This window comes from Chelonia mydas, chromosome 9 (assembly GCF_015237465.2).
Source record: "Chelonia mydas isolate rCheMyd1 chromosome 9, rCheMyd1.pri.v2, whole genome shotgun sequence".
Lineage (NCBI taxonomy): Eukaryota > Metazoa > Chordata > Testudines > Cheloniidae > Chelonia > Chelonia mydas.
The window spans coordinates 27,750,801-27,775,900 of record NC_057855.1 but is presented as its reverse complement, the minus strand read 5'-3'; the positions used below and the strand labels follow the sequence as shown (position 1 = coordinate 27,775,900).

At 41.2% G+C, this 25,100-nt stretch overlaps 1 protein-coding gene across 8 annotated transcripts in view; it reads left to right on the top strand.

The window, feature by feature from the left end:
* The window catches only part of RNF13 (ring finger protein 13), a 104,228-nt gene that overhangs the window by 19,560 nt on the left and 59,568 nt on the right, over positions 1-25,100 (top strand). For all 8 annotated transcript variants that reach the window (XM_037908270.2, XM_037908267.2, XM_043523168.1 and 5 more), the window contains one exon: positions 10,373-10,498. In XM_037908270.2, coding sequence (XP_037764198.1) covers positions 10,373-10,498 — 126 coding nt within the window. The remainder of the gene's footprint in view (positions 1-10,372; positions 10,499-25,100) is intronic.

Here is a 25,100-nt window from a genome sequence, read left to right as displayed (position 1 = left end):
TAAGAGCTTCCTATAGAAGTTTAAAAACTGATATGATTTTTGAGAAGCTAATGTAACGATATTAATTTAGGACTAATATTCTGAGATAATCCACTGCTCATGCAAATTTGAGCTGCAGCATCTGATATGAGTTACAACCTGTGAACAGCAGAGAGGAAGCCCTACAAAACGAGAATTATAGTAATCTGATCTTGTGGTGGGTGGGGAAGGGAAATCACTAATTTCCATACCAAGATGTGGCCCTCAGGCCAAAAAGTTTGCCCACCCCATCTAGGATAATCAAGCCAGGAGCAATAGCACCACAGGGTATAAGAAATAAATCTTAGGGTCCATTCCTGCTCCCCCGATGTCAGTGACAAACATCCCATGGATTTAAATAGATACAGGATTGGGCCCAGTGTTAGACAAACTTATCGTAGAACTGGAAGGGACCTCAAGAGGTCATCTAGACCTGTCCCCTGCACTCATGGTAGGGCTAAGTATTATCTAGACCAGTGCTTCTCAAGCTATCTGATGTGGGGGACCGGCATTTTTTTTTTCCAATGTGCGCGCAGACCGGCAGCCGATGGTTTGTGGACCAGCACCAGTCTGCAGACCACCACTTTGAGTAGCACTGATCTAGACCATCCCTGACAGGTGTTTGTCTACCTGCTCTTAAAAATCTCCAATGATGGAGATTCCACAACCTCCCTAGGGAATTTATTCCAGTGCTTACCCACCCTGACAGGAAGTTTTTCCTGATGTCCAACCTAAACCTCCCTTGCTGCATTTTAAGTCCATTGCTTCTTAACCACTGAGGACAGGACAAGAACAGAAATTTTTCTCCCTCCTCCTTGTAACAACCTTTTATGTACTTGAAAACTATTATGTCCCCTCTGAGTCTTCTCTTTCCCAGACTAAACAAACCCAATTTTTTCCAGTCTTCCCTCACAGGTCATGTTTTCTACACCTTTAATCATTTTTGTTGCTCTTCTCTGGACTCTCTCCAGTTTGTCCACATCTTTCCTGAAATGTGGTGCCCAGAACTGGACGATACTCCAGTTGAGGCTTAATCAGCATGAAGTAGAGCAGCAGAATTACTTCTTGTATCTTGCTTATAGTACTCCTGCTAAAACATCCCAGAATGATGTTTGCTTTTTTTGCAAAAGCGTTACACTGTTGACTCATTTAGTTTGTGGTCCATTAAAAGCCCCAGATCCCTTTCCGCAGTACTCTTTCCTAGGCAGTCATTTCCCATTTTGTATGCGTGCAACTGATTGTTCCTTCTTAAGTGGAGTACTTTGCATTTCTCAGTTTCATCCTATTTACTTCAGACCATTTCTCCAGTTTGTCCAGATCATTTTGAATTATAATCCTATCCTCCAAAGTACTTGCAACCCCTCCCAGCTTGGTATCATTTGCAGACTTTATAAGTGTACTCTTTATGCCATTGTCTAAATCACTGATGAACTAGTCTAAATCACTGATATTGAACAGAACCGGACCCAGAACTGATCCCTAAGGGACCCTGCTCGTTATGCCCTTCCAGCATGACTGTGAACCACTGATGATTACTCTCTGGGGAAGGTTTTCCAACCAGTTATGCACCCACCTGATAGTAGCTCAACCTAGGTTGCATTTCCCTAGTTTGTTTATGGGAAGGTCATGTGAGACAGTATCAAAAGATTTACTAAAGTCAAGATATACCATGTCTTCTGCTTCCCCCCATCCACAAGGCTTGTTACCCTGTCAAAGAAAACAATTTGTTCTTGACAAATCCATCCTGACTGTTACTTATCAACTTATTATTTTCCAGATGTTAGCAAATTGATTGCTTAATTATTTGCTCCATTATCTTTCTGGGTACATGCTTGATTACATTAAGAAAAACCCCAACCTCCTAATTACCGTGGTCCAGAATGTGGCTAGCCTTTACAGAGCTATACAGTGTGGGAAGGCGCTACTAGGCAGTAAAGAACTTCCTCCCCCATCACATGGATCTGCTCTGCCCCATCCCTACACTGCATTGAAACTAAATATCACAGTTTAGCCTATAGTCAGTGGGTGAAAAAAAATGCAGTAGGTGTGTGTGATATAAATTTTAGTAAGTCATCTGATACAGTGCCTATAAAACTCACACTCCAAATTACTTCATGTTCACTTGAATAGGAATGGCTTGAAAACTGGCAGAAGCCTCAGAAACAAAGGGCACTAATAAAGGGCAACATGCCACATTGCTGGGAGGTACGTAATGGGGTCCAGCAGGAACTAATGCTTGCTCCCATCTTATTTAATAAGTTAAAATGAAAGAGCAAGGTAATGAAATATATATGAGATACTAAATTGGGAAATGCTGTAAATACTGGAGATGACAGAAATACAAAGGGGTCTAGAGAGGTTACTAACAAGGACAGAAAATGGAAATCAGCTTGGAATAATGCAAGATAATACCTCTGGGGAAAATACATTAAATATCTGTTTCAAATTAAGGAAGCAAGAATCGCGAGTGCAGGTTTGTGCTATGTACTCAGGGGAACAGAGAGAGTAATCCTTTTCTCTGAGGCTACAGTATGACGATACCTGGAATGTAGGCAAAACATACAGACAGAAGAGAAACAAAATGGATTCAAGAGGAGGTGGGAAAAGGGTGATCGAGGAGGGGTGGATTTATGAATAAAAAGATTAGCGTGTGTCAAATAAGCATGTCTCATCATGAGTCTATTTCCAGGTAGACAAACAGGTTATACTTTTAATGTCAGCATCACAATTAAGCAGCCCCTTAACCCAAGCCCTGCAAGCCTGGGTCAGCAGGTATGGGCCAGCTGCAGGTGTCTAACTGCAGTGTAGGCATACCTTGTCAAGCACCTGTACAGGAGTGGGAGGGAAGTCTCTGTAGCATGTACTGCAACAGAAATAGGAGGTGTTGTGTAGTGGACAGGCCAGGGAACCAATGGTTCGAAACAGGGAAGGAATTGTTTTTTCTCTCACCATCCCCCTGGAGCTCAAGGAGGAAATGTCATACAGTCAGACCATTTAAGCAAGGTCTTAGACCATGTGTACATTACTAACCTCACAGCTGTACTGGTACAGCTGTGCCATTGTAAGGTCTCCCATTTAGCCACTCTTTGCTAGCAGGAGAGAGCTCTCCTGCCGGCATAATTAAACCACCTCCCAATGAGCAGTGTTAGCTATGCCCGCAGGAGAGCCTCTCCTGCAGACATAACTCTGTCCACACCAGCACTTTTGTCGTTGAAACTTGTGTCAGTGAGAAGGGTGGCTTTTCTCATACCCCTCACCGATAAATGCTTTACCAACGAAACTGGTAGTATAGACACCTGCCAGTTGCAAAAGCCATGTCTGCGTGACTTCACAGGAGCCTTTATGCCGGGGTGTGGAAACATAAAACCAAAAACTGACATGGAGGCACAGGGCTTGACTTCTCATTGATTCCCTGGTATCCGTGCAAATTCCAAGGGATCTCTAGAGTGGGTGAGCCATCTTCCTTGTGGGGAAACATCCCTCTCTCAACTGAACAACTGTAGAGAAATCTTACAAAAGGAACCTTGTATAAATTCACACACCCCGCCCCATATTTTCTTTTAGGAGGGTGTGACCAGGACTAGTTGTGTTTAAACTAAGATTATGTCTATACATAGCACTTCAGTGTAGACAATCATTATAGCAACAGGAGGAGTTCTTCCATTGCTGTAGCTAATCTACCTCCTCAAGAGGTGATAGCTAGGTCAATAGAAAAATTCTTCCATCAACCTTCTGCTGTCTACACCGGGGTTAGGCTGGCATAGCTACATCTCTGTGTTGTGGATTTTACATCCCTCTGAGATATAGGTATTCTGATGCAAGTTCAGTGTAGACCAGCCCTGAGATACAGAGAAATTAATTTGCCCAAGGACGTACAATGAGCCGGTGGCAGAGATGAAAAAGAAATAAGGATTCTTAACTTTTGATCCTTTAACCATTAGACAGACTGCTCCTCTTGATTTATTTAAGCCAGTTGCAGATGAGTGATAGGTGTAAACTGTCCTGATCCTTTATTCCTGAAAGTAGTACTAAAACAGTTTCATTTTTCTGTTTATATTAAGATTATTAAAAATTGCTGTTATAGCTGCTGCAGTAGATTCAAAATGGTGGTAATTATTATTTGATGCTTATGATCAGGCTTTGTCAGTTGATTTACCGCTTGTAAATATAATTATCAGCTACTGAAATAGCTGGTTTCGAAAAGAGAACAACAAAAGTAGGAAATTCATCTTTGGCTTACAATGGTCCATTCATATGGAATCCTCTCTGGCTGAGAGCCCTTGTATAACAGCTCCTTCATTAAACATTCTTCATGTTAGATTTTTGGTTTTTTGAAACATACCCTTCAATTTCTATATTTGCATGTACTTAACTTTAGCAGCTATTTTTCTGTAATGTAGCCTGGTATGACTTGCCTAAAGCTTCTCTCTAAAAGGAGATTAAAGACACAGATTTATTACTCTAGTTAAAATAAAGTGAATATTTTATAAGCAATTACCTAACAATAATACTTGCTGTATGAGTCAGTACCTTTCCATCCATTGCAGTAAACTTGGGGGAACCCAACCTTAGCTGCTTGCACAATGATGCAGAATTTGTAGTGGATATTGCTGATAATAGTTCCAGACAGTGCAATGTGTCTGTCATCACAAACTCAGCAAAGCCCCGATTGCTTAAAGGGACACTAATTTTAAAGATCATATATTTTTCAAAACAAAATATCTTATCTCTAATTAGGATTAAATCTAAAGAATTTTAAAAATCAAATTTACTTTTCATGCTTTTTATATTTTCCTTGGACAATGAAAAAAATTTTGCTTTGGTTTACAGTCTGTTTTGCTTAGTGGAGCTCCTACATTAAAACAATGCTGCAATATTTGGGTTGTAGTACTCTAAAATAATGACACGTTAATGAATGTTGACTTAAAATGGAATTTCTGGAGAATTACTTTTGAAACCTGCATTGTATTAAATGAGTTCTTGATAAGTTAAATAAACAATCAGTAACAGTAGTTGTTGATTAGACAATTACTTTGAAGAGTTACTATACTATACTTTTTAATTTTAGCCACAAACAATACAGTCCCTTTCTGGAGAGAGACAGAGTTCTGTGAAAATTGAGAGAAGTCCAAGGAACATGTATGAATGATGCTAATAACCTAATAACCTGAAAAAATACAACTTGACCATTGTAACTTCAATTTTCTGACCCACAACAGCACAGCTTTCTATAATTTGCATGTACATGAGAAAAAGAGTAAATGCTTTTATTCTTTTCCTGTTTCTCCTCTTCCCTTCCTACTCTCTTAGGCCTTGTCTACTCTACAAAGTTATGTTGGCAAAAGTTATGCTGCTTTAATTAAAACCACTCTTGCATGTCCACATTAGTTCCTTGTGTCAGAGTGCATCCACCTAACAGCTCTTGCATGGACACAGAGAGCAGTGCACTGTGGTAGCTATCCCACTGCACAACTGGCCACAGGGTGCTTTGGGAAGGGCTTGCAATGCCTTATGGGGCTGGTACAGTGTCACATGATGCAGGTTTCTCAATCCCATGGTTCCAGGAGCATCCTAGATTCATAGATAGTAAGGTCAGAAGGGACCATTATGATCATCTAATCCGACCTCCTGCACAACGCAGGCCACAGAATCTTACCCACCCACTCCTGCAAAAAACCTCTCACCTATGTCTGAGTAGCTATTGAAGTCCTCAAATCGTGGCTTAAAGACTTCAAGGAGCAGAGAATCCTCCAGCAAGTGACCAGTGCCCCATGCTACAGAGGAAGGTGAAAAACCTCCAGGGCCTCTTCCAATCTGCCCTGGAGGAAAATTCCTTCCCGACCCCAAATATGGCGATCAGCTAAATCCCGAGCATATGGGCAAGATTCACCAGCCAGATACTACAGAAAATTCTTTCCTGGGTAACTCATATTTACCATGAATATTTAAAGATCAGTTAATTACCAATCATGTTATCCCATCATACCATCTCCTCCATAAACTTATGGAGTTTAATCTTAAAGCCAGATAGATCTTTTGCCCCCACTGCTTCCCTTGGAAGGCTATTCCAAAACTTCACTCCTCTGATGGTTAGAAACCTTCTTCTAATTTCAAGTCTAAACTTCCTGGTGGCCAGTTTATATCCATTTGTTCTTGTGTCCGCATTGGTACTGAGCTTAAATAATTCCTCTCCCTCTCCGGTATTTATCCCTCTGATATATTTATAGAGAGCAATCATATCTCCCCTCAGCCTTCTTTTGGTTAGGCTAAACAAGACAAACTTTTTGAGTCTTCTTTCATAAGACAGGTTTTCCATTCCTCAGATCATCCTAGTAGCCCTTCTCTGTACCTGTTCCAGTTTGAATTCATCCTTCTTAAACATGGGAGACCAGAACTGCACATAGTATTCCAGGTGAGGTCTCACCAGTGTCTTGTATAACGGTACTAAAACCTCCTTATCTCTGCTGGAAATACCTCTCCTGATGCATCCCAAGACCGCATTAGCTTTTATCACAGCCATATCACATTGGTGGCTCATAGTCATCCTATGATCAACCAATACTCAAAGGTCCGTCTCCTCCTCCGTTACTTCTAATTGATGTGTCCTCAGCTTATAACTAAAATTCTTGTTATTAATCCCTAAATGCATAACCTTACACTTCTAACTATTAAATTTCATCCTATTACTATTACTCCAGTTTACAAGGTCATCCAGATCCTCCTGTATGATATCCCGGTCTTTCTCTAAATTGGCAATACCTCCCAGCTTTGTATCATCCACAAACTTTATTAGCACACTCCCACTTTTTGTGCTGAAGTCAGTAATAAAAAAGATTAAATAGGATTGGTCCCCAAACTGATCCTTGAGGAACTCCACTGGTAACCTCCCTCCAGCCTGACAGTTCACTTTTCAGTAGGACCCGTCGTAGTCTCCCCTTTAACCAATTCCTTATCGACTTTTCAATTTTCATATTGATCTCCATCTTTTCCAATTTAACTAATAATTCCCCATGTGGCACAGTATCAAACGCCTTACTGAAATCTAGGTAAATTAGATCCACTGCGTTTCCTTTATCTAAAAAATCTGTTACTTTCTCAAAGAAGGAGATCAGGTTGGTTTGGCATGATCTACGTTTTGTAAAACCATGTTGTATTTTGTCCCATTTACCATTGACTTCAATGTCCTTAACTACTTTCTCCTTCAAAATTTTTTCCAAGACCTACCATACTACAGATGTCAAACTAACAGGCCTGTAGTTACCTGGATCACGTTTTTCCCCTTTCTTAAAAATAGGAACTATGTTAGCAATTCTCCAATCACACAGTACAACCCCTGAGTTTACAGATTCATTAAAAATCCTTGCTAGTGGGCTTGCAATTTTGGGTGCCAATTCCTTTAATAGTCCTACTAGATTGTCTGTCTGTCTGTCTGTCTGTCTGTCTGTCTGTCTGTCTGCTTTTCAACTGAAGTGGGGGGGCAGGGAGAGGAGAATGGTGTGTCTGGGGCAGGAGAGAGAGCGCAGGCTGACCGACCTATCCTGGGGGAAGGGGACCCCCCCAACACACACACACCACACATATCGGCCTCCTGCTCGGCTGTGCTCCGCACAGCAGTCTCTCCCTAAGCAGCCGACTCTGCCTGCCTACCTACCTATGGTTCTGAGATTCCCTCCAAGTTCTCCCACAGCTTCCTTAACTGCCTGGATTGGCATCCTGAGCAACTGTGTAAGCTCTCTGTGCTGAGGAATGTCAAAGCAGCACAGCAGTCTCTACCCCCCCGCACCCCCCCACCCCCCCCCCCCGACCTCCCGTACCCAACAGCAGTCTGCCTGTGGCTGTGTTCCTGGTGCAGGGCAGAATAGGAGCATTCCATGTAAATGATTTGCTCTTTGTTCCCCAAATGGAGCTGCACACTCAGCTGTCAGATACTTCCTGGAGCTTGGAAAGGGGAGGGATGCATGCCTGCAGGGCAGCAGAGGTCAAAACCGTGAGCAGAGCAGTCACTGCAGGCATTGTGGGATAGTAGTGGAAGCCAGTTACGTTGACAAAACAAACAGCAGTGTCTACATTGAGGCTTTGTCACTTTAACTTTGTTGCAAAAAGCTTTATGCCTCTCATTGAGGTAGTTTTATTTTGTCGGCTAAACAGCAGAGGTTTGCCGCCAAAAGTAGTTTTGTGGTATGTACACCTCTCCTGTTTTGTTGGCAAAAGGCAGCTTACTTTCCCCCTTAGAAACAGAAGGCCTGCAGCTATGGAAAGTTACAAAATGAAAGTAAAGTAGAATCTTTTAATGTCCTTATATTAACATTCAAGATCTCCACTATGCTAAAAAGGCTTTAGCATGGCTGACTGTCTGGTATTGCTCTACTATTGATTGCCTAGTGTTACTCTTCTTCTGCCTTGTCCAACAGGCAAACAACATTTTATACTGCTTTAATGATCTTGTACATATCATCATATGGTGAAGCATTATTAATTAAAACCAATTAAAAAAAATTGTCAGACTGGCTTGCCCAGTAAGGTGTAGTCTTGACAATTCATGGATTGAATAACAAAAAAAAAAAAAAAAGAAATCCACTCAGTATGTTCAAATTATTCATGTTTCAAACAATTCCAGGCACTTTCATTATGTCTTGCTAAGCTTCAGGCTTAAACTTCCTTGTTACCATTAGGAGACATTCAACCTTTATATTTAGGATATAAGGCTGCAAAAAGACAATTTTTAAAAAATTGATTTTTGACATCTGATATAAAAATTGTTACAATAAATTATCTTACAATAGTTTTTTTTAAAATTTTGGACAACATTCAAGCCTGCATGTCTAAAATTAGGTGCCTAAATCTGTATTAAGGCAGCAAAATAAGCAACCTGCTTCCTCAGAGGTACAAAGTACTTGCAACTCCTAGTGATGTTGAGAAGCAATAAATACTAAGCACTTCTGAAAATCAATCCTGAAGCGTTTCAAATTCAACACGCAACAATAATTCTGGATTATTTAACACATTTGAAAAATGTTGATTATGATTCTGAACCTGACACTTTCCCTTTAAGGAAATCAAATTAAGATACAGCTCCAATTAGATACAGCTCAGATGGCATCAGTGCCACTGACTTTTTCCACCACCCTTTCAAATACCAGAAGTTCAGGAATGCCAAAATATTGTATTGTATATTGAAAAAAAATCTGTTAGGGCCCAGTTGTTTTCTCTGCTTGATAAGTTCAGGGGACCTAAAGTGGATGAAAATGGTGTATGGGTCACACAAATGAGCTGAAGCGTTCTGAGGTATATTCCCACTTCCACTGATACTTGGGAAGACCTTCTTCAGATACTCCATGGGATCAACTCTCCATGTTAAGAGTAAAGTGCCAGAGATAGGGTTAAGGTTGCTCTCCAGAACATCTTCCACCTTTGACTGACTTGCAGTGTGAGGTATGCATAGCATTTCTTTCACCATTATCTTATGTTGCTTCCCTGTCAGCATTGTGAAACCTTCTCATGAAGTAATAGTCTCTGGGTAGCAGCCAACATGGAACCACGGCAGCTCAAAGAGGGATTAGGGAGTAGTGCCAGGACATTCAAGCACTATAAACATGTCTCTGCCCTTGCCAAGGTCCTAAAAACTTCAGGATTTTTCAGTGGATCTTAGAGCATCTGCAGATTAAGAGGGTCACACCCAATCTATGTCCCATGGTGGTGTGCAAACCCAACCTTATGGTGGGACAATCGAAAAAATGCCCCAGGCGTCAACATTCATGGAATTTCCTGGTCCTTTTATGATTTTTCCCTCTTGTGGGGGATGTTATGGCCCTTGTCAGAAGTTAAGTGTGCATGCATCACTGCAAACCTTGTAAAAACCTTGCACGTGTAAATGCAAATCTAGTAAGTACTTTCACAAGTGTAGAGATGTTCCTCGCCTTCCCTCTTTGGTAGTGCTTGTTGGCTTAGTGTGCCTGTGGTTCTGTTAATTACAGTGAGCAGCCTTAAAAAATTCATCTTGATAATGTTATTGTGCTATGTGCAGTGTTTCCCATACTGAACTATAGATACACTAGAAATACTGAAAATTCTGAAGAGACATTAGTAACTAGTGTAAGCCAACAGGAAAATTAAGGGCAACTAATGGATATATTCAGTTTGACTTTGTGTTTTCTCTGTAACCCCAAGCAGCACTTTGATATTAAAGATCCTATGTAAATAAATAAAATATAATATACAATGTATCACTGTGAATTTTACAAGATTGAGCTCCAGGAATTTGCTTGGCTTTCTTTTGAAAGTATGATTTTTCCCCTAGCACTTGTGTTGTGTCACATAGAGCTAGAACTGATAGTATGCTGTCACTTTGTTTCAGGGCTTCCTAATAAATTCAAAACCAGAGAATGCATGTGAGCCCATAGCACCTCCACCACTAGAAGACAACTTCTCTCGTGCTTTCATTGTGTTAATCAGAAGACTTGACTGCAACTTCGATGTTAAGGTAGGCCTCTTTCATTTTAAAGGTTTGTAAAATTTAAAGCTGCTGGTATTTCTGAATGATGGCCATAGTTAATGTCAAAAAGGGCTCTCCCTGACACATGAAATGAAAGAGTCGCATAATCTAGAGGCAGGCTACAGTAATCATAGATGTTGGTTAATTTGTGGCTTTTCACTTAATATTAAACTTCATGTTATTTTATGCACCGTTTGTTCAGGAAGTAACATCTATAGCCAGTAAGGATTGACGCATCTAAAGTGAAAGGCTCTCCATTTGTGAGGTTGGAAAGTTAGAGACTAGAATTATTTGTTTTGGTGAATATCTAGCTTTAATATTTATTACTTTGATAGAGTGAAAATGGGCCCACTATATGGGGCAACAAGGACATGCTAGCCTCTTGGGCCTTCTCGGCCCTACCAAAAATGGTTCATGTAATTTGCCACTGATTTTCATAGGATAAAACAGGGTTCAGGCATTTTTACCACCATGTGGTTTGTTCAGAGCATGGTTATGTGATACAGGAGTTAAAACTCCTGAACTCTGTCCACAGTATAGTTTTCACTGTTGCTAGTGCTGGCAATGAATTGTGGTCCTATATTTACTAGTATAGAGGCAGGCTTTCTGTCTTGTAACCTGGCTCTGTACCAGACTGAGACTTCCACAAGAACTTCACAGGTTTAATATAAAATCTTGCCCCTTTCTGTGTATATGTTGTAGTAGGGGCAGAAGGTAGATATAGCCACTTCCTTCTCACCCCTATGCAGCTTCAGGACAAGATTACAAGAACATTATACTCGGGGAACAAGCTACTGCTTTTACTAGTATGTTACAACCTCAAGGGGATGTGATCTGCTAGCTTGGGGAAGTCAGGCCCCAGGTTCCTGGATGCATGCTGCAGTATGCAGTACTAGCTGCTTATGTGTTCTACTCCTTTTTGGAGCAGCAGCAAGGACACTCAAGAACATATTTTTCCCCCTGGCCACCCTGAGTGATCCTGTCCTGAGCTGACGAGAAGATTCTAGTGCTGAATGTATCATCAGACCCACCATGCCATTTGCCTTTACATCACTCCTAGGAGTTAGAGCAGAATTTAGTCCTTAATACCTGCATTCTTACATGCTGTAAGAATTGGTGAAAAATTAAGCAATTGGTTAAAGTTTGGTGTAAGACAAAGGGGCATCATGATGTTCTTAAATTGGACCTTAAGAATGGCAAACAAGTTGGAGAAAAATGGTGGGGGCTGGAGCACCCATTGGCAGCCCCCCTACCAGCAGCCCCATCACCCCCCCGCCACCTGCCTGCCGCAATCAGCTCTTTTGTGGCGTACAAAAGGATAATGGGGAGAGGGGAGAGGAGCAAGGATGTGGCGCGCTCGGGGGTGGGGGCGGAACAGGGCGGGAAGAGATGGGGCTGGGAGGGGGGGCAGGCGGTCGAACACCCCCTGGCACAATGGAAAGTCTGCGCCTATGAGTTGGAGGGTGTGATGTAAGGTGGAGGGTGTGATGGAGGGTGATCTGGAGTGAAGCTCCTTAGCTTACACAGATGACATTGTATAAATGGCAAACATGTTTGAATTAATGATACTCTTCGCTACCTCTGTAAATTGGTGTAGTCAGCTTGGACTTAACAACCACTTCATCATCTTGGCATTTATTTTGTCTTGGAAAAGGGACAATAGATTAAAGTATTGAAATGCAACAGTGAAGTCGCAGAACAAGTAAAATCTTGTGTACCTAGGAAGCTTGATAAGTGCCGATAGTTCCAGCAACGATGTGGTTAAAAGGAGATGTGCTGATAAAAATAGTACGTATGGTATCAAAGTGAAAATTTATCAATCCAGTGTACTAACAGTATTACTCTGTGGTGTAGAAGCAGTTGCATTAAATGAAAACAGACATCAGAAGGCCGGAGGCAGTAGAGATGAGAGTTATTCAGAAGATGTCAGGTGTAAAGCGGAATGATTTTAAGACAAATAAAGTTGGAAGGAGAGTAGGATATGAAGTCAGCATAAGGGATTAACTGCATTCAAAAACATTACAATAGTGGGGACGCTATAGAAGACAAACAGATGATAGGATGTTAAAAGAGATTGTGTGAAAACAACCAAGACTGTCAGATCTAGAGGCTGACCACTGACTAGATAATGAGACGTACACAGGAACATGACCTGGCTGGGTATAATGGAGGAATAAACCATGACTAGGAATGAATGGTGACATCATGCTGCTCTGTGTCTGAAAAGATGCTTTGATGAGAAGACTTTTACATTTTATTGGTGTAATAAAAGTAAAAATGTGCATTAAGACTGTTACTAAATTTAGTTGAGCAAATTGTTTTCTGTGGTTACATGTATGCAGCTTCCATTGCAGTCAGTGCGCCAGATTTTGGGCCCATTGGAGTCCATGGGTATTTTGCCATTGTGTTCTACATGATAAGAATTTGGTCTAGTGAGTGTTTTTGCATGCATATATAGGGCAGAATTTGTTCTTATAAGTACCACTGTACTTATGTCACTGGTAAAATTGCTACCTAATCTCTAAGTATGTATTTAGCAAAGAGAAGGTATTTATCGTAGGATAGTCAGATACTTTTCAACATTTATATTGATTTCTTGATTGTAGTTTCATTATCACGTGCTTTCACAAGCAGTAACTAACCTCATTTAAAAGGATTTCTGTACTGGTGTTGAGATATGCTGTGCTAACCCCTAGAGGCAATAAGGGGGGTTCCATAGTTACTAAAAAGTTATCAGGAGATTTGAGGATATGGCAGAAAGAACTAGAGATTAATAACAAACATTTTTCCAGTTATTGTTGAAATCTGTAATTCTACTGCAATTGGGGTGTAATGTTGGAACGAGTCAGTGAATTTATGGCCCTTTTTAAAAAAAAATGCTATTCTGTATTTGCAGACAGATGGTAAAAATTGTGTGTTACTTTTTCTCCATTTAATCCATGTCTTCCCCATCCCTCTTATTCTCTTGCCACCAGTAGATACAGCAACTGCTAAGAGTCATCTTGCTAGTTATAACTATAGCCTTTTGTGCAGGCGTTCCCAAACTTTTTCATAGTGTGGACCATGTCTTAATAGAGAGATTTTCTCATCGGCCTCAAGTCATCCTTCTGTTCACCATTGTGCAGACCACCCACCTCTTCATTTGCTACTGCATGACATCTCTGTGCAATTCCAGCAATTTTGTAAATGGAAAAATATTAACTCTTGGTAAATGGGTCACTATTAGATGCATCAAGTGTTTTGTCCCTTTGAAAAAACTTAATCAGGCTCTTAATTTCATCTCCTTCCCATTTATTCTTTTTCCCTTGCCTCCTGCCCTTGGCTCTTTGCTGACTAGTCCTCCACTCCCCCCGCATATACTTTTCTGCCACCTTGTTCCTCCTGCTCTCCTTGTCATACTGCTCAGCCACCTGGTCCTCTTTTGCCCACTGCTCCATACAGTGGTCACCCTTAAATTTGTCAATTATCTTTGACACCTAAATAACTTTACTCCAATATTTGCAGTATTCAGGATATTTGCTATAGTAAATATAGGGAAATGCATTGGAATATTGCCTCTGCCTACTTGTTTTCAGCTGTTTCTTCAGGACTCCAAACTCTTCTTTGCAATCCTGAAGATGCAGTGAGAGCCAACACAATTTAAATATGTTGCCTATAATTTCTAATCTCACACAAAATGGAGCAAAAATTCTTTTTAGGGAAGAATGTTCATGGATGGCAGTGCCCTAAGTAATGGTTTAATTCCTCCACAATGAGCGCACAGAATTGGTTGCAGATCAGCAAACTGAGAAGCCTATACTCAAGCAAGAGTCCATATACTTCAGGAATTGGCAACTACATTGTGTCATCCTCTCCCCACCTCCCGGTCCTTTGGGGCATTAGGGTGTTGTTAAGCTGCAGCAGCCCAGCAGAAGTGGTATGGAGCATTCTATCTGTGTAGGTAAACATGGGCAGAATGGTAGGTAGCAGGGTAATCTTTGCTATGCCTGATTTAGAAAGGAGGATGGATGGATGATTTGAAGGCCTAACAGGACCATTGTGAGAGTCTTATGTGGCCCTCTGTATAACACAAACTATAGAACTTGCCCCAAAAGAATTCCTACAGTATATGTCTTTAAGAAAAAACATTCAATCTTCATTTAAAAAATTGTCAGTGACTGAGATTCCACCACAACCCTTGGTAAATTGTTCCAATGGTTAGTTACTCTCACTGCTAAAAATTTACACCTTATTTCCAATATGAATTTGTCTAGCTTCAACCTCCACCCATCGGATCATGTTATACCTTTCTCTGCTAGATTGAAGAGAAACCCATTATTAAATATTTGTTCCTGTAGTGGTTTATCAGCGGGGATTCCTCACCCTCCAGGTCCGTAGGAGGCCACTCCGGCTCTGTTCATCGCCTACTGTGGGGAATTAATGGGGCGACAGTAGTCTACAGCTGGGTCTATAGCACGGGCCTGTGGTCAGGGGCTGAGCAACAAACACAGTCAGGGAGCCCAGGCCCTTAGTCAGGACGGGGCACTAAGAGTCTATGTTCAGGGTCGAGCAGCAAGGGGTTCGGGCATCCTAGCTCCAGCGGATGGCTGACAAGCACTGGCTGCTCAGCCTAGAGAGGCGGAGACCACCACCCCAGGATTGGGGTGGCGGGGGGGACATAGGCCCACCCACTCCACTGTGTCTCAGCCCAGGGCCCAAACAGTGGCAGAGGGGTCTGCTACTGTGTGAGCAGGGATCCTGACCACAACACGCTGACTGGATTTACGGCAACAACGCAGCTGGACTAGGGACAGCTGTCCCTGGGCCACTTCCTAACTCCCCTTCAGGTTATACCTGGGTTTGTAGAGGGTTGTCCAGATTGTCCAGGTAGAAGGTCTGCGGTAGTCCTGATAACTTCTCCAAAGACAGGTCGGCGTATGGCTCCAGCCAGTTCTCAGCTCCACAGCAGTCTCCCAGCCCAGGAGCAAGCAGGAGGCATCTGGCTCCTCCAGCAGCTGCAGCCCAACTGAGCTCCCAGACCCACCTTCTATACTGCCTGTCCTTCCCATGACTTCCAGTGGGAGGGGTAAATCCAGCCTGGCTTCACCCACCAGAGCTCAGTGAGGGACTCCTCACTCTCCAGGTCCATGGGAGGCCAATCCAGCTCACTACAGTTCCCCATAAAGATAGTTATAGACTGTAATCAAGTCACTTCTTAACCTTCTCTTTAAGCTAAATAGATTGTGACACTCAAGGAGTCCAATAAGACCTGGTTTCTAACCCTTTAATTATTCTTGTGGCTCTTCTATGAACCCCTTCCAATTTATCAACATCCTTCTTGAATTGTGGACGTTAGAACTGGACACAGTATTCCAGCCACAATTGCACCAGTGCCAAATACAGAAGTAGGAGCGTCTCCACCTTTCTCACTACCACTCACGCTTATTGCCACAGACTAGTAGTTGGCATACATGGATGACAAGGCCCAGATTTATTCTGTTAGGACCAAATCCTGTAGCCACAAAAGTCAGTGGCAAAACTCCCAGGGATTACAGTGGGACCAGAATCCGGCCCTTGAATAATAAACAAGGGAGACTGTTTTCTGCCTGGGCAGAAAAATATCTGGGGTTCAGAGCTAACACAAGGAGAAGAGTTTTGAGTGCTGGTGCAACGCAATCATGATGGAGAGGACTAAAAAAGAAAAAATTGCATTAGGTATTTGTATTGTAATAGTAAAAACTATTGTCAAAGCATTAAAAGTGCAGCTGAGCTAGTACACAGAGTCAGACAAAGTGCTTAGTAGCTGCAGAGAGCCCACAAATCCTATCAACTTCGGCTATGGACTACACTGCTCAAAATTTAGCTTGTTAAGTTTACGAAAGGCAAAATCTGCAAACATTTACTGTTGAAAACTCTAAGTGTCTGCACTTCTTTTAAATAGATATTTGAAAATGAATATACATCAGTGTAACATTAGTGGAAATCAACTAATATACTCCGTTTTGAAACTGTGTGGTTTACAGTTAAAATGATTGCTTTGTCATCTGCAGATAAGTTTGACTTGTTCATTTTCAGGAGCTCATTAAGGCAAAGATTTTTCTCTTCATTCCTCCTGTTGCTGGCACCCAGTGCCGAGAGGCAAAACAACATCAGGGTTTGGTTCGCTACCTGGTGTGCTTCACCCAATAATCACAACGGGGTGGAGAAGCAGAAAAGTTTATTTGAAGCTTCAAAAAGGTACAGGGAGAAGAGAATCTCAAATCCTGTACACAGAGCAGGAAGTTACACAGGCTTTTATACATCCTTTCTTCAGCATACTTATCCAATAGCAAGCTGCCCTAAGTATCCATATAGCCAGCCAATCCAGTTACCAGCTAGTTCCATTGTTTTTTGTATCATTTGTTAAACTATACATAAAGCTGCTTTATTCAGCATTTTTCTTCCATATCTGCCCTGTTTGGCCTTGTTTAGTTTCAGGCAGTCTGACTCTGCAACATATTGTTGCAGATCCTCAGCATAACTGCTGTGAGTGCCTCCAGGCGGGGGGGCCAAGGACACTTGGGCCTAGTACGCAGAGCTGCTGCGAGTGCCTCCAGGCGGGGGGGGCCCAAGGACACTTGGGCCTAGTGCGAGGGGGCTTCATCGATACTCGTGGTCTTCCAACCCCTCGAGTTACCTAGTGGCCATGCCCCAGTGTCCCCAACACTCCAAAACATCTTAATTGTACTGACAGGTTTCAGAGTAGCAGCCGTGTTAGTCTGTATCCGCAAAAAGAAAAGGAGTACTTGTGGCACCTTAGAGACGAACAGATTTATTTGAGCATAAGCTTTCGTGCGATGAAGTGAGCTGTAGCTCACGAAAGCTTATGCTCAAATAAATTTGGTAGTCTCTAAGGTGCCACAAGTACTCCTTTTCTTAATTGTACTGGTATGTGAAGCCCTATTATAGCAAAATCTGTTAGTGATTATTTTAAAATCTTTTGATATAAAACATTTACTGTGGTTCTGTTATTCTGTTGCCTTCCACTATATCCCAGGACCATGAACAACATTATAGATAACAGTGATTGGTGGCATGTGTTTTCATAGATGCCACACTTTAAACTTTTCCTTTACAGTACCCATTCTGACCTGTAATTATGGATGCAAAAGTGTAATTTGTGATGTGATATACAATATTTAAACACAAGTGTACGTTCTCTATTCAGTACATCCTGGACCTGTTTTGGTGTTCACATTTTAGACATGAATCAGAAGGAGACCACCTTTCATTTAGGGAAAATGTTCTTCCATGGCAAAAGAATTTTTTTTCAGAAAGTTGCAGTGCCTTAGTGCGATACTGAATTGCACTCTTTGCTTTTGTTGGTGAACATTATTAACATTATGACAGATTGAACTCGGTCAATATGTTTTCTGCCTTCCACTCTCCTTTTTTTTTTTTTTAAAGCCTCTTTCAAAATGGCAAGTCATAGATCAATGGAAATATCAAAGTTTGTCACGGAAGTTTTAAAGGAACACTTATAGGAATGCTTTGAGATGGAATAATTTCATGGAACCTAATCTAGTATGATCTTCAACCAGTAGATAGGTGTCTCTCATGCCTTGTTTCGGAACAGGTGGCATTTTGATCCTGACAGATAATCTTGTCTTAGTAATGAAATCTTTAGACGCTACTGAATGTCTTAAGATTTTTGTTGGCAAAAAAAATAGTAGCATTCATTTGCAGTTCCACACCCCATGCTCTTACCTACTGCTGCTTTATTTTTGTGTTTTTAAAAGGTTGTCTGGTTTTCTTTCAAGAATCTTATAAACAATATATTGAAGAAGTTGTTCAGAGCTATTCTCCTCAAGAGGTCAATAAAGGTTACAGTCAAAGGTTTTGTTCATTGACCTTTTCAGATTCCTTTTACATTTGGCTGCCCATGGAATGTTTGGATTCTTCAGTCTTTGCTATTTTTAACATTCATTTCTTTTGCTAAGGTGTAGGTGGCCATCTTGTCTGAAGATTGCACTAGTAACCAGAATAAAGTCTGATTTACTAACTTCTGTAACCTGTCCTGTGCAATGACTTAAAGTCCATGCTAATTTTTATTTGGTTTGAAACACCAGGGCTAATCTTGTATGGATCTACATTGGTATACATATAGACACAGTCCAGTCTACGGTTATATCTGTCTCACCACTGGCCATTAATTTTATTGTATGTATTATTTCGGTTATGGTACTTACGTAGGTAGACTTATTTATTTACCCTGCTATCTGGTACCATCTTATTACCTGGGATCCTAAAGTTTCCAGTGTTCAGACTGGCCCTAATCCTCAGCTATTCCACACTGGTGCTTAACAGGAACAGGGAGGCTGCAAAGGTGGTTTTGTTCTTTAAATCATCTCTGTGGTCCTCACATTCTGGAACTTCAATATCAATTAAAGCAACCTGAGGGCTTCTCTATCTTATATATAGGCCCTAGAATGCAGAGAATACTCAAAATACAGTGTACTCCCACCCCTCTCCTCTCCTTTCCTTTCCCTATCCCTGACATGCTTCCTGTAGTTGGAGTGGTCCTGCTTTAGAGCTGCTCCAGCAGCTCCTACATTGTACGGAAGCCCCTTTATGCAGAGGTTATTCCCCAGGAACTGTTTCCTCCCTGATTTAAAAACCCTGTTTTGTTTCCAGATTGGTATAGAGGCTTAGCACTGCGGAGAGATGGGGCCACTGTCTTTAAGATCACATGGATCGGTCCCAGAATCTTTTATATTTTTTTACATTTTTTCTCTGAGCAGTATCAATGGATTGTCATATTTCCATATCTGGTACCGAAACGCATATGTTGATCCAACAGACTGCAGCTGCTCCCACTAAACTGCGTGATCATCTTTCCAGTATTGAGACTTGGAAGTCTGATGATTTTCTTACTGAATCTGGCAGGACTGAACTCTTATTTGTAAGCCGCTTTAAGTTCAGGTAATTATTTAGCTTCCTTGGTTAGTTCCATGGGGTAGTAATAGAGTTTCATTCTCCTTATTTTCAAAGTTGATCATTTTTTATTGTGAACCTCTCTTTTAGACTCACATTAGCTAGAGCATATGTCAAAGCTTGATCCCTGTTCTTCCAGTGAAGGAATGTTGTTGATATTCAGTGAAGCATTGATCCTCCAAGCAGCAGGGAATACTAATTTCACTGTGATAGCTTCCCTGTCAACCATCTTGTTGTAAGACTGCACAGCCTGCCTGTCTCACTGAGAAAGTGACAAGGCCCCAAACTGAGTGAGAAGGTAACAGATAGGGACAGCACAGGAGAATTTGAACTGAGTGGAGCTAGGCACTGAGAAGGCATAGGCTCTTAATGTAATTGTTAATAGGTTGCTAGACTGACAAACTAAAACCTCTATAGTAGTAGTAATGTTTTTTCCTGAAAAATTAATAGACCAAAAATTTAAAATGTTAACTGTCTACTCAGAGTTAAAACCCAGTCTTATTATGAAGGTGGAAGACTAGCAGCAGGTTAATTAGAGATTGGAGTTGTACAGAATCGTGTACAGAATGTACAACTAGGTGCTTTGCAGCTAAGTGGTGTACGTATGCATCTGGTGCAAGCAGGTCACAGCCCTCAGTGCCCATGTACAGCATCTTGAGTTCAAAGTTACTGAAGACACAGAATTGGACTGAACTGTTTATACACCATCACAGATCCTAGTGAATGCCCTTCTGGGCCACCCACTAGGACTGCTGTGAGGAGAATCCAAGCTTCTGTGCTCTGGATTCCCTGGAGTGTTTCATGCTTCTGGAGCCTGAATGGAGTCCAGCCACTGCCCCAAGCTTGGGGTCGCTAGATCTAGCAACTCCTCTCCCAGAGTATTGGAACCCACTGTCCAGTTGCCTCCTCCCTCCCCACCCCCAGATGGGCACAGTGCTGACCCTTTGGGAGCCCCGGTACTCAGATAAACCACTTTCCCAGAACTCCACCCCAAAGGTGAGAAGCTTTTGATTTAGTTTAACTCACTCAGGAGACACACACACACTTTGTTCAGCCTTTTAAAAAAAACTTTGTGCTATTTATATTTAATTATGTAGAGGACAGGAGAATTTAGATCACAAAAACAATAAAACCAATAAATGCAATGTCCATCACTAGCTCACTCTTCACTGAGGAGTCCTTAGGAGGGCAGGGGTCACCTGTGTTTTGGCAAGCAGACAGGGTCCTCTATCTTCATGCCTACTCTGCCCCTACAGCACATCCCTCATCTTAATCTGGTTCAAAAAACAGCTGTCCCAGTCTCTTCCCCCTCTTCCCGTGAGTCCTTTTGTAGGTTCTTGCTGCTTTTGTTCAGCCCTTTAGGAGAAATGGGAAACTACCAAACTCCCCTCCCTATAGACAACAGGAGGGAAGTCTCTTTTTCCAGGTGGAGCAAAACTATTATCCCACGGTGTTTTACTTTAAGTGCTGATCATTCACCATTGTCTAGGGCCTGGCAGAGCCATGACACATCCCTGCTAACTCATGGTGGATCCACATGCATATACAGCTTTCCATGACATAGTAATTTCCTGATACAATTGTCATAAAATCCTCCAAAATGCAGAAGTGGTAGACACAGAACACTCAATTAATCATAGGTATAGCCTATAAAGATAGTTTAGAGCAAGCCCACCTACAAATTGACTTCTCAGATCCTCCAGTTGAAAAAGCCAGTCTCATGCTGGAAAGGGCGCCTGTGTGGAATGGAGAGAGACACCGTCTTAGACAGGACTTTCCTTCTGACAGAGATAGTGAAGACTGATAATTCCTCACACACAGTGGCTCCAGAGGATTGAATTTCAATACAGAGACAGACAAGCTGTAATGAGTGGCGAGTTGATGTTCAGAAATATAGACAATGGGTATGTGGTTACTGTGCAAACTGCATGATGACTTACTTGCTAGGTACAAACATCAGAATGAGACCTAGTGGAAGGGGAAGATTATTCCACAGCTGCCTGCTGTAAGGTTCTCACACCTTTCTCTGAAGCACTGGATACTGGCCACTATAGGAGAGTGGATACTGGACTATTTGGACCTTGGATCTGATCCAGTCTGCTAATTCCTATGTTGTTATGATTATGTACACACCAAATTTAAAAAACTAAAACCTACTCCAGGTTACAACATAAAATCACACATCTGAGCAAGATTTTTAATGGCTAAAAATCCCTATTTTTCATGTTCTACTTACTGCAGAAGTCTGAATGAATTTTCTTTAAAGATTTTTTAATTCATTTCTGGTTCAGAAATTTCAGCCTAAAACAGATTCTTTGGGAGAGTTTTTAGCTCACTGACATTAGGAGCCAAGAATTAACATGCCATTCCACCCATAATACTTTGCTCTGCCAAAGCCATATTTAAAAAGCCCTTGTATCCTTCCAATCTCATCTTATTTCCTTTGTTCAAGCTATCCAATAGACATGGGCCCTCCCCTGACTTGGTCTGCTATGCTTCCCAACTCTCTTTCAAGTCCTCCCTTAATTATGCTTATTTTAAAAGGCCTATAAAACCTAGCCCTCCCTGACAAAAGTGTACTTTTTTAAAAAAAGTAGAAACTCCAGAACAATTAAGCCCCACCCCGCAAATAAATAATAAAAAACAACCTATAGATACACGCTAAAATTCACTGTTCATTCGTTTTTGCTTTATATTGCATCCCTTCCCCAATCCTTTATCTGTACATTGCAAATTTTTTATGACAGGAATCGTGTTTGATTACTTATCTGCAAAGTGCTTAACACATTGGCGCTACGTAATACAATTTTATTAGTAGTATAATCTTTAATCTGAAAGTATCTAAATTCAGTTTAAACAATTTATCCCAATTTTAAGGAGTCCAGCGTTGGATGTTTTTTTTTGTTGTTTTTTAAAGAGAGTTATTTATAGGTTTGTTTTGATCTACCTTCATAGTTTTAAAGGAGTCTTTTCTTTAAGCATACTCATAATTCAGATTAAATTATATGATATGAATTAAGAACAAAATATACATTCAAAAAAAATCTGTGACAAATATGGGATTTTTCAGACCCTGCATCGTGTAGGTCTCATCTTAGAATTTCACAGTTGTGTGCAATAATGGAAGAAAATTGCTGTTACTCATTTCCTTTTCTTAGTAAGTGTGTTGAAGAGGGAAGAGAGAGTTTTAGCAATGGAAGTGACAAGATGTTTCTCTATTTGGAATCCAGTATCATGGCCTGTGAATCTCCCAAATGATTTGATGCCTATGGAAGCAAGGACTGCAAAAATGCAATTGCCAGTTTCCTTTAGGATAGATAATTGTTATGACAAATAGTACAGTAAGGTTATCCTCTTAATGAAGGAGGCACTGATTTGGTTTTATACCCCCCACTCTATTTGTTGGCACATATTCTGCCGTCAGTTTCAGTTACACATTGGAAATCCAGAATACCATTTATTGCAGTGGAATTATTCTGGATTTACCTGGGGGTAACAGGGCAGAATTTGGCCAGGTGTGCTTTAGAAACACACAACTAGCCTTGTGCATTTTGCATGCTAACCAGCAATGACAGGAACAACCAGCAATGTTTGATACAGCACTTGGGCATGTAGAATGTCCACTGGAGTTGTGTGTAGGGCATTCAAACATTACATGGAAACAGCTATTGATGAGGAAATATTACTGATTTTGATGGGCAATCACTCGTTACCGAGTATGATCATCTTCCATGGGACTTATGGGTCCTCAGGTGGCTAATAAGGCCAATCCTTGAACCACAAGTTCTAGTGCAATGAGGGCAGATGTTTTCAGACTCAGCAGAAGTCTGTTGACCATGACTGGAAGCCAGTCTCTCCTTCCTTCTGTGCCTCTTATCCTCTTCAGCTTGTCTGCGAGCAAGTTGAAAATGCAGGGGACCATCACGTAGGACTTCACTCCATTTTAAGCAATCCTTGGCAAGTGTCTCCCAAGTGTCAATGTCAATATTACACTTTTTTAGGTTGTCCTTCAGTAAATCCTTATAATGCTTCCGTTGTCCACCCACGTGACAGTACCCTTCTTTCAGCTGAGAGAACAGGACCTGTTTTGGGAGACAGTGGTCTGGCATTTGGACAACGTGACCAGTCCAGCGGAATTGCTGATGGATGATCATTGCCTCGATACTGGTGGTCTTTGCCTCTTCCAGGACACTAATATTGGTGTGCCTGTCTTCCCATTTTATCTTCAGAATCTTTGTACAATATCATTTCTTAACACACAATTTTGTGCATTTCTATGAATTTGCTGGGCAGCTATGGCCAAAGAATATTGGCAGCTGTTTTGGGAGCATTTTCAGAATGATTTACAGTATTCAGTTCGTAAGTTGTATTTATTCTAGAGATGAATGAATGCTAAAAATGGAATTCAAAATCTTCAGTTATGGCTTGTGTGTTCTAGGGAAGAGAAGCTTGTGCTCTGTTTTCAAGAGTGATGGGGTTAAAGAAATGTCTTACATGCCACCTGCATGACAAAAAGATTTGTTTCATGATCTTGGTAATATAAAAAAAGTTCAAACTTTAAGATTCTTATAATCACATTTTTTAATTTTATGTCTATAACAAGGGAGCACAGACATGATAAATAACTGTACATATTCCTAGCTTTGTATTTTGGCTTTTCCCTTTCTCAGGGGGATGGCATTTTATAAATAAAGCATTATTCTTGAAAAGGATTCTGCGGTTTTCTGAAAATTGAACTTGTCTCCTTCAACTTACCATTGACCTCGTACTGGATCTCGAGCACCCTGAATAACAGAAGGTCAATGGGAGTTAGTTGGAAGAACTGAGTACCTTGAACGCACTCGATACTTTAAAAGGTTCAGGCTTTGAATGTTTTGACATGTTGCTCAAAACTGGAGATGAGGCCAGATAAAGAGCAGCCTTCTTAGCCCGTATTACCAAGTAGCTTTTTCTGCCAAGTATGGTATGGAATCCTGGGGCAGATCTACTGTGTCAGAAAGCAGTTGCGATATGCTTCTGTAGAAATTTCCATTGCTTTTGAGACTCAATTTATATTAAAATGTGCAACTGAAGCACTTCAAAATTATTTCACTGATTAGAGTGGGTTCACACTTGGGCAGTTGTAGATCACTTAGATATTTTTAGTGCATTTCCAATTAAAAGTACCAGGAAAGGGAAGTGCCAAGTTGAATATTAGGCTGTTAAGTTTCAGAATGGATTTTCCTTCTGTGTGTTTTACATTCCTATCGGTTACTGATCTATGTCAACAGTTAAAACTATTTCTGTGATTTTATGGGTGAGTCAGATCCTCAGTGTAAACTGGCATAGTTCCGTTGGCTTCAATGGAGCTATACCAATTTACACCAGCTGGAGGGTTTGTCCCCTTCTGTTTCTGCCTGTATCTTCTGTACATATGCCATGGCAAAGGCCTCTAGTAGGAATAAATTAGGTTAGCAAAAGAAATTTTGTATTTTCCATCTTTGCCAACACTATTTTAGTATGAAGTAAGTCTGTATAGTGTGGATCTGATTTATGAATGTGGAAGCGATCATTCCCCTCTATTCAACACTGGTGAGGCCTCATCTGGAAAACTGTGTCCAGTTTTGGGCCCCACACTACAAGAAGGATGTGGAAAAAT